The sequence below is a fragment of the Mytilus trossulus genome, chromosome 12 (assembly GCF_036588685.1).
Source record: "Mytilus trossulus isolate FHL-02 chromosome 12, PNRI_Mtr1.1.1.hap1, whole genome shotgun sequence".
Taxonomy (NCBI): domain Eukaryota; kingdom Metazoa; phylum Mollusca; class Bivalvia; order Mytilida; family Mytilidae; genus Mytilus; species Mytilus trossulus.
Window position 1 is genome coordinate 18,817,429 of NC_086384.1, and position 15,185 is coordinate 18,832,613.

General features: G+C 32.7%; 1 protein-coding gene across 1 annotated transcript; it reads right to left on the reverse strand.

Moving 5' to 3' along the window:
- Nucleotides 1-3,627: 3,627 nt before the first annotated feature.
- Nucleotides 3,628-13,654, reverse strand: LOC134693086 (uncharacterized). The gene is made up of 5 exons (XM_063553794.1): nucleotides 13,105-13,654; nucleotides 11,314-11,484; nucleotides 9,919-10,048; nucleotides 6,147-6,455; nucleotides 3,628-4,556 (listed from the first exon to the last, which is right to left on the reverse strand). The coding sequence occupies exons 1-5, from the start codon at nucleotides 13,551-13,553 to the stop codon at nucleotides 4,380-4,382; spliced, it is 1,236 nt and encodes a 411-aa protein (XP_063409864.1). The 5' UTR covers nucleotides 13,554-13,654; the 3' UTR covers nucleotides 3,628-4,379.
- Between the last annotated feature and the right edge of the window lie 1,531 nt (nucleotides 13,655-15,185).

Consider the following 15,185-nt stretch of genomic DNA (forward strand, 5'->3'; position numbering starts at 1 on the left):
GTCTCTCTGATACAGATTGTACACATCAAAACATGCAATGATGTCAAAAGATTATCAAATCAAAATCAAAGTAACTTAAGATAACTCACCGAGATTTAGTTATGTTGCGAGAAATTATAATTTTGTTGAATCGTTTTGCGATCAAGTATTTATAGTAATCTGTTTTAGTTGCTATATATAAAACATTACGCTAAATTAATTTAATAACACCAGGAAATTGGACATTATTAATTCATTGGACATTTTGAAGATCTATATGATATATTTATCATCATGAGTGTGTTATGTCCACACAATTTGATGCATTTGATTACACAATTTTTTTAAACGGATTAACATTTAATGCAATAGGATATGAAACGTAGGACGCACATTGTTAATTTAGCCTCGCATGTTATTATTTCATATTTGATTAGATATTGTTTCGTCTATAACAATTTAAATTATTTTAATTTCCTTATTGACTTTTGAAGTAATCTGTAATCTAATTATTGAAATACAAGTGAAAAGTATATAGTTCTATAGTTGATTAAATCTGATGCAATGTATGTGGTGGTATATTGTAAAAGGGGTTTTCACGGGTGCAAATAAAGAGACGAGACTTTGTAGAGTTCTGATGGTTATTTACCAGAGATATATAAACTCATTTGTGGCAAAGTTTCTAACAAGAGTTTGATATATATATATTTAAATTACCAATGATTTCCAAATTCCAAATTATATAGTTTAAAAAGCATAAACAAGAGTGCACACGCTGAAATGTCTCGCCTTCTTTTCTAATCATTGATATTATGTTGATAGTCCTAAAAATAATGCTTTATTACACTTACATATGCTCAACATTAACCAAGAAAACAAAACATTGGTCATTGAACCATGAAAATGAGGTAAAGTTCAGATGAACCATGCCAGGCAGACATGTACAGCTAACAATTCTTCTATACAATAATTATTGTTGACCTATTGCTTATAAATTAAGAAAACAGACGAAAACACAAATAATCTTAGCAAGAAACCGTGAAAATATAGATCATAAAATATTTCGATACACCTAATATAGTTGACCTATTGCATATAGTATTAGAAAAAAAGACCAAAAACTTAACTTTTACCACAGAACCATGAAAATGAAGTCAAGGTCAGATGACACCTACCAGTTGAACATGTACACCTCACAGTCCTTCCATACACTGAATATACTAGCCCTACTGCTTATAGTATCTGATATATGGACTTGACCACCAAAACTTAACCTTGTTCACTGATCCATGAAATGAGGTCGAGGTCAAGTAAAAACTGTTACGCACATACCAAATATAGTTATCCTATTACTTATAATAAGAGAGAATGACACCTACCAGTTGAACATGTACACCTCACAGTCCTTCCATACACAAAAAATATATAAAAAAAAATCCAAGTAGTCACTGAACCACGAAAATGAGGCAAAAACATTGGACATGTGACTGACAGAAAGTTCGTAATATGAGGCATATATATACAAAGTATGAAGCATACAGGTCTTCCACCTTCTAAAATATAAAGCTTTTAAGAAGTAAGCTAACGCTGCCGCCGCCAGATCACTATACCTATGTCGAGGTTTCTGCAACAAAGTTGCAGGCTCGACAAAATTCGTTCTAAATTCTATACGTCCCTACGTAGGCGCCAAATGTGAAACGGGAATGAAAAAAACACTCAACATAACAGTCAAGTTTTTGATAACAAGATACCCTTGAGCGTTATGGTAACTTATAACTGATGTCTGCAAGTTTTCTAAAATAGTTATAGAACATGAACAGTAATTTTTTGTTGAAATTTCCGAAAATTGTGTTACACAAAAATGTAGCTGCATATTAGCATTCACTTTTAGCAATATGTTACGATCTCTTGTTTAGGTAAGATTCCTTTTATAAAAGGATATCTGTAGGAGTATTTCAGGTGTTTAATCAGAATTGAACCACATAAAACAGCAGATAATTACAAACACAAAGTTTCTGTCTATCTATTATAAATTCCAAGATAACGACAGGAAATGAGGTCACCAATAACACTTTTTAAACTAAATAAAACATTGATGATTTTTGCCAAATTTTAAATTTTCAACTGCTTATGACGACGTTAAAATCGGGTTTAAGGGCAACAACTCATGTAGGGAATCAACAGACAATTTCACTTTGTTCACTAATTTATAGATCTTTAACTTGAGGAGGGTTGTACCTTTCAAACCAGGTTTAACCAAACCACATTCTATATAAAATTATGTGCCTTTCCCCTAGTCTGGAGCATGTAATTGAGTGGTATTTGTTGTTTGTTGCAGTTTGAATTCATTATATTTGTTTTCGGTTGAGCGCTGTTGAACCACTGTCCCATGTTTAGAGGGTTGGCACCAGCTAACACCCATTCTCTATCTGATTGTCCAAAGTCACGAGCCTGTAATTCAATGGTTGTCATTTGTTGCTGTGTAACATAATTGTTTTTCATTCATTTTTTTCTAACATAAATTAAGCCTTTAGTTTTCTCTTTTGAATTGTTTAACATTTGTCATTTCTGTGACTTTTATCTAGCTCTGCGGTATGGTTTTTCCTCGATGTTTAAGGCTGTATGTACGCTCTTCTTACTGAAACTTAAGGAAGTTAAGGTAGAGCACAAATCGTATCATACTAGCTGACTATGCGGTATGGGCTTCGCTCATTGTTGAAGGCTGTACAGTGACCTATAGTTGGTCTATTGTGAAGATTTGTCTCATTGCCAACTGCACCACATATTCTTATTTTTTTTATGAAAATGCTAAAATTTGATAAGGGCAATAAGTACATGTAGCATATAAAGTTGACAAACCATTTCAGCAAATTAGGTTGTTGTAGATCTTGTCTTCGAAATTCTATTTATATATAAACAGTTTCTATTTTGAAAAAAAAATATGCAATTACACAAACTATACTTAAAATTGTCTTCTTCAGGCAAACTCATTAGAAGAGTCAGACTACAGCTTCATCTTTTTGTTATCTATTAATCATGTGTTTCTTTGTCTAATATGTTCTCCTATTTATTTGTATTGTAGTCCTGTAATATTATGTTGTCATTTCAATGTTATATTTAACTTTGCCATTAAAGTGCAAGGTTTTGCATGTCACAAAACCAGGTTCAACCCACCATTTTTATTCCCCTTTAAAAATTTCCTGTACCAAGTCAGGAAGATGGCCATTGTTATATTATTGTTCGTTTCTGTGTGTGTTGCATTTTAATGTTGTGTCGTTTGTTTTCTCTTATTTATGAGATATTAAGATAAGACGTGGTACGGTTCTTGTTTGTCTCAGATTCATGTATTTGGTTTGGATGTTATGTTTGTTGTTGTCGTGGGATTTTGTCTGATGCTTGGTCTGTTTCTGTGTGTGTTGCGTTTCGGTGTTGTGTCGTTGTTCTCCTCTTATATTTAATGCGTTTCGCTCGGTTTTGGTTTGTTGCCCCGATTTTGTTTTTTGTCCATGGAGTTACGAGTTTTTAACAGCGGTATACTACTGTTGCCTTTATTCATCTATGTCTAACGTGTTATAAATTATGTTTGGCTGATCACTTTTGCTTTATATCTCTATTAATTTTCAAGATAGTAAACACAGTTAAAAAAAATAACGTCCAGAAATAATTTTATTTACAAAATTTCAGCTGCTTTGACATTGACATATTGATCCTTAAACCAAAAGGGGTTCTTTCTCCCCTCATGAGTCATTCACAAACAAACTGGTTAAGATATTGGTTATAACTCAAAAATGTTTATTTGGAAATATAATATTGACATTAGAATATCCAGACACCATCCATCCATCATATTATAAGCTAAAACTTTCTAGCATTTCATTATGTTTAAGTTGTTTTGGGCCATGTTCATTAATAATACGTTAAGATATATTGGATAATTTGTTCCTGAAGGTAAAGCTTCTGTACATATAGGATCCATGTTAATTATTTTTGGAGGCAAGATTTCTCAATATGACATCATGATATCTTGGATCTTTGTTCCCTAAGGTTATGATGCTGTAAAATAGGATCCATATTTCTTAATCTTATGCTAATAGGATGCAATATTTCTCCTTTTTAAAAGTCATGATATCTTGTATTTTCGTTCCTAAATGTTATTCAATTGAATATATAGGATCCATATTGCTCAATCATTTGTTGTTATGTTTTTGGGTTGTGTTTCTCAATATAACGTCATGATATCTTGAGTCTTTTTTCCCCAAGATTATGCTAATGTATATATAGATCCCATGTTCATCAATCATACATGTATGTTAATGTATTTTTTAGGCCATGTTCCTCAATGTGACGTCATCATATCTTAGATTTTTGTTCCTCAGGGTAAACTGATTGTACACTTTGAATCAGTGTTTTACATTACTCAACCTCACAATGGATTCACACAATAAATTACGATCTTCCTTCTTGAGGTAATCCATTGGCTCTGTGTAATATATGTAGCTTCTTTCTTTTCCATTTACATTATTTAGGAATAAATCTTTCATATGGTTGACACTGTACTCAAGTAATGTAAAAGTCACCTGAAAGCACAAATAATTAAATGTATTTACAGCATTCATCTTGTTTATACTTAAATATTTGCAGGACTCTTAAATTGCTTCTATGGGTGGTCACTGTGGTCACTTTTAAAGAGCCTTCCATGGGTACCATGTATGTTTTAATGGAACAGCCCTGAGTTGATGGTATAAGTCATATATGCAATTTTGTAAATCTCGTATTGCTGATCATTTTAGATGTTGACATATTATATAAAATATGAAGTAACAAGCTCTTTTATTTCTCTTTATTAAATAAATAAAGAATGTTTCCAAAGGACATTGATAACCCTGCTTGGAACACATACAGGTAATTCTATTTTTTTTTCAATTTACAATGGGACATAATATAAGAATGACAAAAGTGGTGATATTAAAGCAAACTTATATTACTTAGGAATAAGTTTGACTGTCCCTTTGGTATCTTTGGTCCCTCTTTTATATTAGAGTGCAGAAACTGCAAATTGAGATTTTGTTTCCTCATTGTAAATGGGGATTTAATATGAGAGAAGTGAAAGTGAAGCCTAATTTTGATGGTAATAAGTATTGTGTATAAGTGTCATAATGTTTGGTTAAGGCAAAACACAGTACTAAGATTACCAAAGCTGTAAAGGAGGTCTGGTAAGGACCGATTTTGGCCTCAAATTTCATGTTCATCTGACGAAAGATTTAGACCACTTTTTAAACACTCAAGTGTCTATTTTATTTGAATCAATTACTGTATGTGAAAGATTTTAACGTATTTAGTTATAAAAAACGCACCGTTTCAATCTGAAATATGAAAAATCTACCAAATATGCTTAAAAATGCCATTTTTCAGATGGTTTTTGTCAAAAATTAAAGTGGCCGCATCCGTGTTCATCTTTAACCTTTATATTATATGTTATGTATTATCATAAAATACAACTTACATTCTAATACTAAGGATGAACACGAATGCGGCCACTTTCGTTTCACACGAAAACTGTCCACAATTTAACAAAAATGCTAGAATTGTAAAGATTTCAGTAATTTAGCATGACTTAATGGTGCTAGTACCCTATATATGTGCATTGTATTGTCAAAATCAGCCCAAATTTATGTAGGTGGCTGAAGTCACAAACGAAACACCATCCTGATGTGTTGCAATTTACGCAATTCAGTTCATGCAAGAAAATAATGGGTAGACTAAGCAATATTATAAAGTTCATCTCAACTATTCACATGGATATATGCATACTAACAAAACATTTCCTTACTTTAAAATTATAAAAAAAAACCAAGTAAAACTGATAGCTACTGCTCACGGATGATACCTACACCAGCCCAGAAAGTTGTTGAGGTATTAATCTGAAAACATATCATATGGTATAGCTGACCCTGAAATCAAATTTCAGAAATTCTTTAAAATTATATTGTTCCTGATGAGATGTGACGAAAAATATACCTGGGACAGACAGACAGACAGAGTGAGACAGAGGTAAAACAGTATACCCCCACTTTTTTAAAACGGGGTAAATTTAACCTGTATCTTTTTTTTATCAATATCAGTGGATTGATCATAGCTACTTTTTTTTACTTCTATAAACCTCTTACCTGGGTTCCCATGACAATAATTCCAGGAATTAGCTTTTTTAACTTATCCTTGGTGAAATGCTGACCAGTATATAGCTGAGAAAGAACTAGAAGTTGTCCACCATGCTGTGCTAAAAGTTTTGGGGGAATTCTTTTAAAAATATGTGGTTTATCATGAATAGGTTTCTCATCATTATCTGAGTGTTCACTATCACTAGAAAATGATGATGATGATAGTGATGATGATGTTTCAGGATCTTTCTGTCTGTTTTTCTTTAATCTTGTATGCTCATGCTGACAACTACTCATACTTTTCTCCACACACTGTATCTGAAAGTTAACATTATATGTATGTAAAATGCATTGCTTTTTTTCTAAGGTCCTTTTATGTCCCACAGAGAACATGTTTTAAGGGACGTAAAATTACCCAGTTAATGATGTCTGATCTTGTAAGCGCTCGCACATTTACAACTCTTGTCAGATTTTATGAAATTTATGTCAAAGGTTTATATCAGCAATGTCTTAGACAGGTTTTAAAAATCAGTGCCATTTAACCAACTGCTTTTAAAAGAGTTATTGTCTCGGAAATATTAATAATACAAAAATAGTATTGTTAGTGCTCTCAACATGAATAGTTCTTGACAAAATACCATCAAGTTTACACCAAAGGTTTATATCAGCTATGTGTGGGCCATGTTAAAAAATTATCAGTGCAATCAACTATTTGCAAACAAGAATGTGTCCCCAGTACATGAAAGCCCCATCCACAATGTCATTTTCTATGTTCCGTGGACCGTGAGAATGGGGAAAATCTCTTATTTGGCATTAAAATTAAAACTAAGTTTCAACTTGATTGGGTTTCAACTTCATCAAAAACTACCTCGACCAAAAACTTTAACCTGAAGCAGGATGAAAGGACGAACAGACAGTTAAATAGACAGACAGACGCACAAACCAGAAAACATAATGCCCATGAATGGGCCATAAAAAGTTATGCTGATTGGAAAAAATTGCATTGAATTGCACTCTCATTTTTCTACATTTGATTTCTTCAAGGATTGTTACAAAATTTACATTTTAGCTTGATTTCAGCAATTTATCTAGCATTTTGAAACAAATTGTGCAGAAAAAATTATTTTAAAGAGCTATGCAATGTAAATATAAGGTATTTTGAAAATTGAGTTAGCCGTCATGTCTGTATAAGATATTTATAAAAAATTGAAAAACAGAAATATGTTAAGTTATTGCTTTTGGACAAAAAAAAAATATGCAAAGTAGGAGACAACTGTATTAACTTATTTTTATACACTCTGCTTTAACATTCTTAGTTTTGAGCATTCCTTATTAAGCTAACAAGAAAAGCACATCAGACATGTATATACAAAATTTATAAAGTGGTATTTTTTTTTCATTTTATAGTTATAGTAGTAAAACTTTGTTGAAACTTACCTAACTAAATCAACCATACTAAAAAAGAATGTTGGCAATGTATTCACATTTCTTTCTATCATATTTAATTTTGTGGTTTAGGGTCAATAGAAACACAGATATAACAGAATTGAATTGAGCAAGAATGATGAGATGTATTCATTAGAGAAGCAGTAACTGCTGACCTTTAAGCCATGCCCAGGGTTCACCTTTTAAAGGTTACCGTTGCGCAGCCTGTATTTTTACTGTGTAGTGTTTAGTTGACAGATGTTGGTTTGTCTTGAAGCCAAGATATAGAGAGTGGTTAAGGGAGACCCAGAACATGAAAAACTTGACATAAAAATTGCAAAAACATTGTGTACTTGTCTTGTGCTTTAGGTTAAAAGCTAGAGGCTCTAAAGAGCATGAATCGCTCACCTTGGTCCATGTGCATATTAAACAAAGGGCACAGATGGATCCATGACAAAATTGTGTATTGGTGTCAGATAGTGATGTGTTTGTATATTACTTTACTGAACATTTTTGATGCTTACAATTATCTCTATCTATAATGAATATGGGCGAGTAGTTGCAGTGGAAAATATTTCGTAAAAATTTAAAAAAAATTTATGAAAATTGTTAAGAATTTACTATAAAGGGCAATAACTCCTAAAGGGGTTAATTGACTATTTTGGTCATGTTGACTCAGGGATGACATAAAAATTTCAATGTAGGATATAAAACTTAATTCACATAGTTTTTTCACTGACCCCCCTCCCCCTCTTAACTTCATTTGGAAAAAATTGATTTACCTATAAATTGGAGATATGTAAAATCAATTTTAAATTAAAAAAAACTTTCAGCAATGTTAACCATCCACCCCAAAACTATTTGATTTAAGTTTTTTATCCTACATCGATCTTTTGGTGTTGTCCCTTATTTGTAGGTCTTACGCTGTACATTATTGCTGTTTACTATCTTTTACGGTTTATCTTCATCTTTAATAATATTCAAGATAACAACCAAAAGCTGTAAAATTTTCTTAAATTACCAATTAAGGGGCAGCAAACCAACAACAAATTGCCTAAATGGTCAGACAATTTCAGGGCAGATAGATCTTGACCTAATGGACAATTTTATCGAGGCAGATTTGCTCGAAATACTTTGCTTTTAGAGATAAGAGCCAAAAACTGCATTTTACCTTATATACTACTTTTAGCCATGTCGGCCATCTTGGTTTGCGGGCAGGGTCATCAGACAAAATTTTTATACAAGATACCCTTATGATGATTGTGTACAACTTAGGTTAAATTCAATTTAGTAGTTTCAGAGGAAAAGATTTTTGTAAAAGATTACAAAAAATTACGAAAAATTGTTAAAAATTGACTATAAAGTGAAATAACTCCTTAAGGTGTCAACTGACCAATTTGGTCATGTTGATTTATTTGTAGATCTTACTTTGCTAAACATAATTGCTTGTTTACAGTTTATCTCTATCTATAATAATATTCAAGCTAATAACCAGAACCCACAAACATTTCTTAAAATAATTAATTTAGTGGTAGCAACCTAACAATGGGTTGTCCAATTCATCTGAAAATTTCGAGGCAGATAGGTAATGACCAAATAAATAATTTTACCACATGTCATATTGCTCTAAACACTTTGATTTCAGAGATATAAGCCAAAATCTACATTTAACCCCTGTGTTCTATTTTTAGCCATGGGGGCTATTTTGGTATTTGGCCGGGTCACCAGACACTTTTTTTTAAACTAGACATCAATGATGATTGTGGACAAGTTTGGTAAAATTTGGCCCGGTAAGTTAAAAGGAGAAGATTTTTGTAAAAGTTAACGACGAAGGATGACTGACGCCAAGTGATGAGAAAAGCTAACTTTGCCCTTTGGACAGGTGAGCTTAACAAATGGAAATTGACAGCATACTCTGGGCTTGATCGAAAACAGAACTCAAAGGGTGTTGTGGGAAATGAAACTGCATGACTGTATGTAGTATGTCTTCAATGATTTGGTTATTTTTATCACCCATTAGTAAATGCATTTTCTAAAAGCTTTACAGTAAAGAGTACATATTGCTCACATGGTTTCTATACCGATTTCAAAATGGCTACCAATTCTAAAAATAAGACCTTTCCTGACTTGTGACTTATTAGACCTTTGGTTTTCCCGTTTGAATGGTTTTACACTAGTCATTTTGGGGCCCTTTATAGCTTGTTGTTCGGTGTGAGCAAAGGCTCCGTGTTGAAGGCCGTACATTGACCTATAATGGTTTACTTCTTTAAATTGTTATTTGGATGGAGAATTGTCTCATTGGCGCTCACAACACATCTTTCTATATCTATTGTGAAAATTCCATTATGAAACATACCTCTACAACAGACACAGCACACACCACTCTTGGATTCTCAAGTATGTTCCCAGCAAGAATTACAACGTCTGGTTCTGCTGTTACACTTTTCTGAAGAATATTCATTGTCGACTTGAACATTGCACCTGGACTGAAACCACAGGAAATAATAATACAACATAAATATAAGAATAACTAGAGGCTCTAAAAGTCGGTGTCGCCCACCTTGGTATATGTGCTGTCATGGCTGTAGGGGCACAGTATGGCATAGTAAACTAACGACACTCCACAATATTTAGAAAATAGAATTCATGACAAAATTCTGTTTTGGTGATGTCACTTGTTTGTAGACCTTACTTTATTGAACATTCTTGACGTTTACAGTTATCTTTATCCAAAATGAACTTAACTGAGTAGTTTCAGAGGAAAAGATTTTTGTACAAGATTACAATTATAATCATGTTGACATTTTTGCTGTTTACAGTCTATCTCTATCTCTATCTATTAAAAAAATCAAGATAATATCTCAAAACTGAAAAATGTCCTTAAAATTACCAATTCAGGGGCAGCAACCCAACAGCAGGTTGTCTGATGTGTGTGAATCTAGACCTGATGAACATTTTTAACCCATGTCAGATTTGCTCTAATTTAATAATGCTCTAGTTTCAGTATTATTAGAAAAACTACAATGTATCAACAGTTGCATTCACTGAAAAAGTAAAATTTATGGAACCATTGCCATGCGACATTCACAAAAAGTTATCTTTTAAAAATGTGCAAATAAAATATTTTACAAGCATCCATTTTTAAAAATCATGAATACTAAGCATGTACTAATGTCAAATTGTTCTAAATTTTTAACGAATTATAACTAACTATATCTGTCTTTTGATTTTTGATGACTAATTTTAGGCATGGAAGCATTTGGGTACTCCTCATTTCTGAATCATGGATCATTGACATTTGGAGGTCAGTTCAGATCTATTTTTCCACTATTCAAAATGAATTAAAAGTATGATTGGTGATACTATATAGTAAATAAGGATACAACTACAAAGAAAACATAGAATTGAAACTTTTATCTGGATTATTTAAAAAAAACGTATGTGAATAAACTGTCAAAAAAGGTTTTTATGTACAAATTAGTCTGTTAGTTTTTTGTTTGAATTGGTTATATTTGTCTTTTTCTGGGCTTTTTATAGCTGACTATGTCATATGGACCTATGGCCGCTTTGCTCATTGTTGAAGGCCATGCAGTGATCTATAGTTGTTAATTTCTGTGTCATTTGGTCTCTTCTGGAGATTTTTCTCATTGGCAATCATACATCATGTACATGTAGGTAATACATTAGACATTTTTACAAAAATTGTATACACAAACCTATTAACCTTAGGAGCTTATATAAATATACCTACCCTGCTAAAACACCAGTCATTCTCACAAATATTGTATACAAATCTATAAACACAGCTTCTGATCCAGATTTTCTTCCATCTTTCCTCAAGCTTTCTTCATTTTCAAAATCATAACACTTAATCATCAGTATCAAATTTCTAATAAAATGTTCACCAAGATTTGTCAGAATTCTGAAATTAAACATGTGTAAATTAGACATGTTAGATAGGGCTAGCACCCAAATAGGCAAACATTGTATCTTATACTTTGAAAATATGTTGGTTCTATCATAATAGATATAAGAAGATGTGGTATGAGTGCCAATAAGACATGCAACTCTCATCAAAGTCACAATTTGTAAATATAAACCACATAAATCATGGAGTGGTAGATATATATGTGTTTGCCAGATGACAGTATATAATAATGGAATCGTATGTGTCAGTACAACCTGATTTTGTCATATCTACATGTACAATGTAATACACATAGATTCTTTCCTGTAATCATGGTAATTGTTTTAGTTTTCCAATTGGGACAATAAAGATTGATAAATTCAAGCATAAGTTTTGTATTCTCAGGTAGTATTTCATCAAAGGAAGTTAAAACAACAATCATGATTTTTAAACACACAACACAATAATACCAAATTTAGCTGTTTATAAACATGTCAAGTACTATTTAGCAGTAATAATGATACATAATTAACATAATGCTTGTATTTTTTGTGTGGATCAGTTTCATTTCCTCATGTACAACATAAACACAAATATTATTTTCTGTTCATAAATTTGCTATAATATATTTGAACTAAATTAAAGTCATATGAACATGATGAAACCTCAAAATAAAAGTATGTTTTTTTACAACTAAATAGATAGTTTTCATTATAAAACCTACATGTATGTACATATACTTTTTCTGCAGAAAATTCTTTGATTTGTGCACATTTAGATCATATAAAGTACACTTTTTGTATTGCTTGCTTCCAGGAAGCATATTTTCCGAATGCAAAGTGACCTTAGCGTGACCCATTTCCTAAAAAATCCTGTGATCGCAATGCGCATGGATCTCTCATTGAAATAAACTATTATCATTGATTGTCTGATTGTACATGTTACACATGTGCTCAATATCCATGCTTTTTTGTTGATTGTTTACTATGTGTATAAGGTGACAATCGGTAAACTACGCCTTATAAACATGATACATAATTACCTACAATACTTTTACATCATAACAGAGTGACTTGTATTTTTGCATTATACCTGTACAAAATCGCAACTTGTAAACGACATATACATATAGAAAATTATCTACATTTGTAATAATTCAACTGGAATTGAATAAAAATTAAGTGCAAAGGTGAATGATTTGAACAGATTTGGTGGGCGAAAGTGTGTGATGTGAATGTGAAGGGTGGGAAAGTGTATTGGGGGAGAACAGATCAGAAGTCAGATTCACAGAAAAACTTACAATAAGATTGATCGTATTAAAGTCAGAAACAAACCAGTCTGCTTACAAAAAAACTTCGGCATAAGTTTATTTTTTGTGAAACCGACTATACCATGTATACCGATACCCAGATTTACAGGAGTCCAGGACTCTCCATAGTGGATACGACCTTTATCAAGACTCCAGAATCGGGTGTTTTTAAGCTAGGGATTTCGAGATCCAGGAATTCTTTTTTTTTTCTTCAAATTTCGGTACTTCAAGATTTCAATGTTTTTAAGCCCGTGATTTCGGGATCAGAACCCCTCCTACCCTCCCTGCTCCATAATGAGAGCTCTGTTGTGTTCATGGATTATTACCTTCCATTTCCAGTCACATCTTCTTTGATGCTGTCTATTAATAACATGTCTAATCTTTGACTGGAATAAACAAGTAAGTCATTGGTGTCAAATGAGAAGGTAAAACAGTTCTCTAGAGTTTTTACAAATTCTGATTGTTCTGAAGTTAAACCTCCAAACATCTCTGTTTCACTGTAAACCATGTCAAGTATTGTCGACATTTTATCTGGCTTATCTTTATAATAGACAGCAACAGAATCCAAATCTGTAATATCCCAGTCCGTAGTGCAGCTGGGAAGTTTGCGAGATCGCTTTCGACCGGGATACCTCCCCTTACGGCAACGATTCGTGTGTTCAAAATTGACATGGCATGATCTTGGAAGACTTGCTTTATGAGGGTTTTCATTTTTAAGCTTTAATACAGGTCTCATGCCTAACCCGTCCTGTGACGGAGTTTCTTCAAATTCCATTGTTGATGAGAAAGTTACCTTGCGGCAAAGGGACAGAAACGAGTTTACAATGGGCCATTCCAGTTAATTTCTGACAGGTGGGAATGGATGGCACAAGGATGATAGTTAAGCTGAACGGTGCCCACTGATCACCTGAACAGAAACGGTTAAAATTGAGTCTATACGCGACAAAAAATAGTACATGAGTGCCGGTTTAAAGTGAAAGTAAGTTACGAAGGTGATACACAGTTTATAATTGCTGCTATACAATACGAATATTAGCCTAATGCAAAGTTCCGGAATAACCATATTTCAAAGGATACTGTTGAGAGCGATACAAAAAGTAAAAAAGAATACACAAATAATCAATAATCATAATGATAAACTCAAAACAAACAATTGAAAATGCGTAGAAGATTCACCCATTTAATTTAATAATATCTTAAAGCGAGTGTCATGGCTTATTTTTCAGAAAAAAATAACCTAATGGCCTACATTGCACTCTCATGACATATAACTAAAAAGATGGTATGCTTCGAACTCAGGTACCTTACTACTGCCATTGGTTACCTCTGGTCACCCTACACAGAAAACAATAGTGCTTACAGTTACACTGGTCAATTGAAACAAATACTTCTTTAACCTTACCCCCTTTGCAGATAAATTTACAGTGGTTTTTATAATTACCTGACACAAATATAGATACTGAATGCCCCCATCACCCCATGAAATTCGTTACATCTGTCACCTTTTACATAATTAATTGTGGTGACCTCTGATCACCCTACACATATATTGAATTTGGTAACGTCTGGTCATCCTTCACATATATTGAATTTACCTACAATTATAAGATACTGAACTTGGTTACCTCTGGTCAACCTTGCCGTTCTAAACAGATATTGAATTTTGTTACATCATGTCACGTTTTACATAATTAACTGTGGTGACCTCTGGTCACCATACACATATATTGAAATTGGTTACCTATGGCATAGCCAGAAATGAGTAGTGGTTTTGCTAATTAATATTCATAATATGTAAATGAGAATTGTACCACGTGATAGTAGTTTGAACTGGACTAGTTGATAGGCTTGATATCATTAAAATCTTTAAAACACGGATATTATAAGTTGCCCGTCACAGAGTCCTTATTTACAATCACTTTGATATTTCCGTAAAGTTGTCAGGCGGCCAAAATCAAAACAATGAACGTGAATTTAGTGATTTTTTCGTGCTTTCGTGAGTTTATTCTTCTTGAAATAGTGACATTTTAATTTTACGTGGGAACCTAGAGTTCAACGACTACACATACAAGGTTTGGACTTGCTTATTCTTTGGAAATTCAAGTTTCAAAATCCACCCCGGCAACCTGTTTTTGTAATGACATTGTAAGCCAATTTTCAACACGAAGTTGGCAAATTTGACGTTTCAGCCATTGTAGCCTGTATTTTACACTGCAATGATAAAGGCCTCTCGCTTCGATATTTAAAATAGCTCAGGAACCTGTATTTTTGCAACATCAGTCATTATGTTTCGTTTAAATGGTGAATATTGTTGTGTATATTCATTTTCTGCCCCGGCAACCTGTCTATCACTTAAATTAAAATTAAAAAAGACAATTTTTTCAAAATTCCCTATCATTTTTAGTAA

Coding starts and splice junctions, on each gene's coding strand:
- LOC134693086 (XM_063553794.1), bottom strand. CDS start 13,553: ATGGAATTTGAAGAAACTCCGTCACAGGACGGGTTAGGCATGAGACCT. Junction 10,049..11,313: donor ATGACTGGTGTTTTAGCAGG/GTAGGTATATTT, acceptor CTGTGGTTTCAG/TCCAGGTGCAATGTTCAAGT. Junction 4,557..6,146: donor TTATTGTCATGGGAACCCAG/GTAAGAGGTTTA, acceptor TTGTGCTTTCAG/GTGACTTTTACATTACTTGA.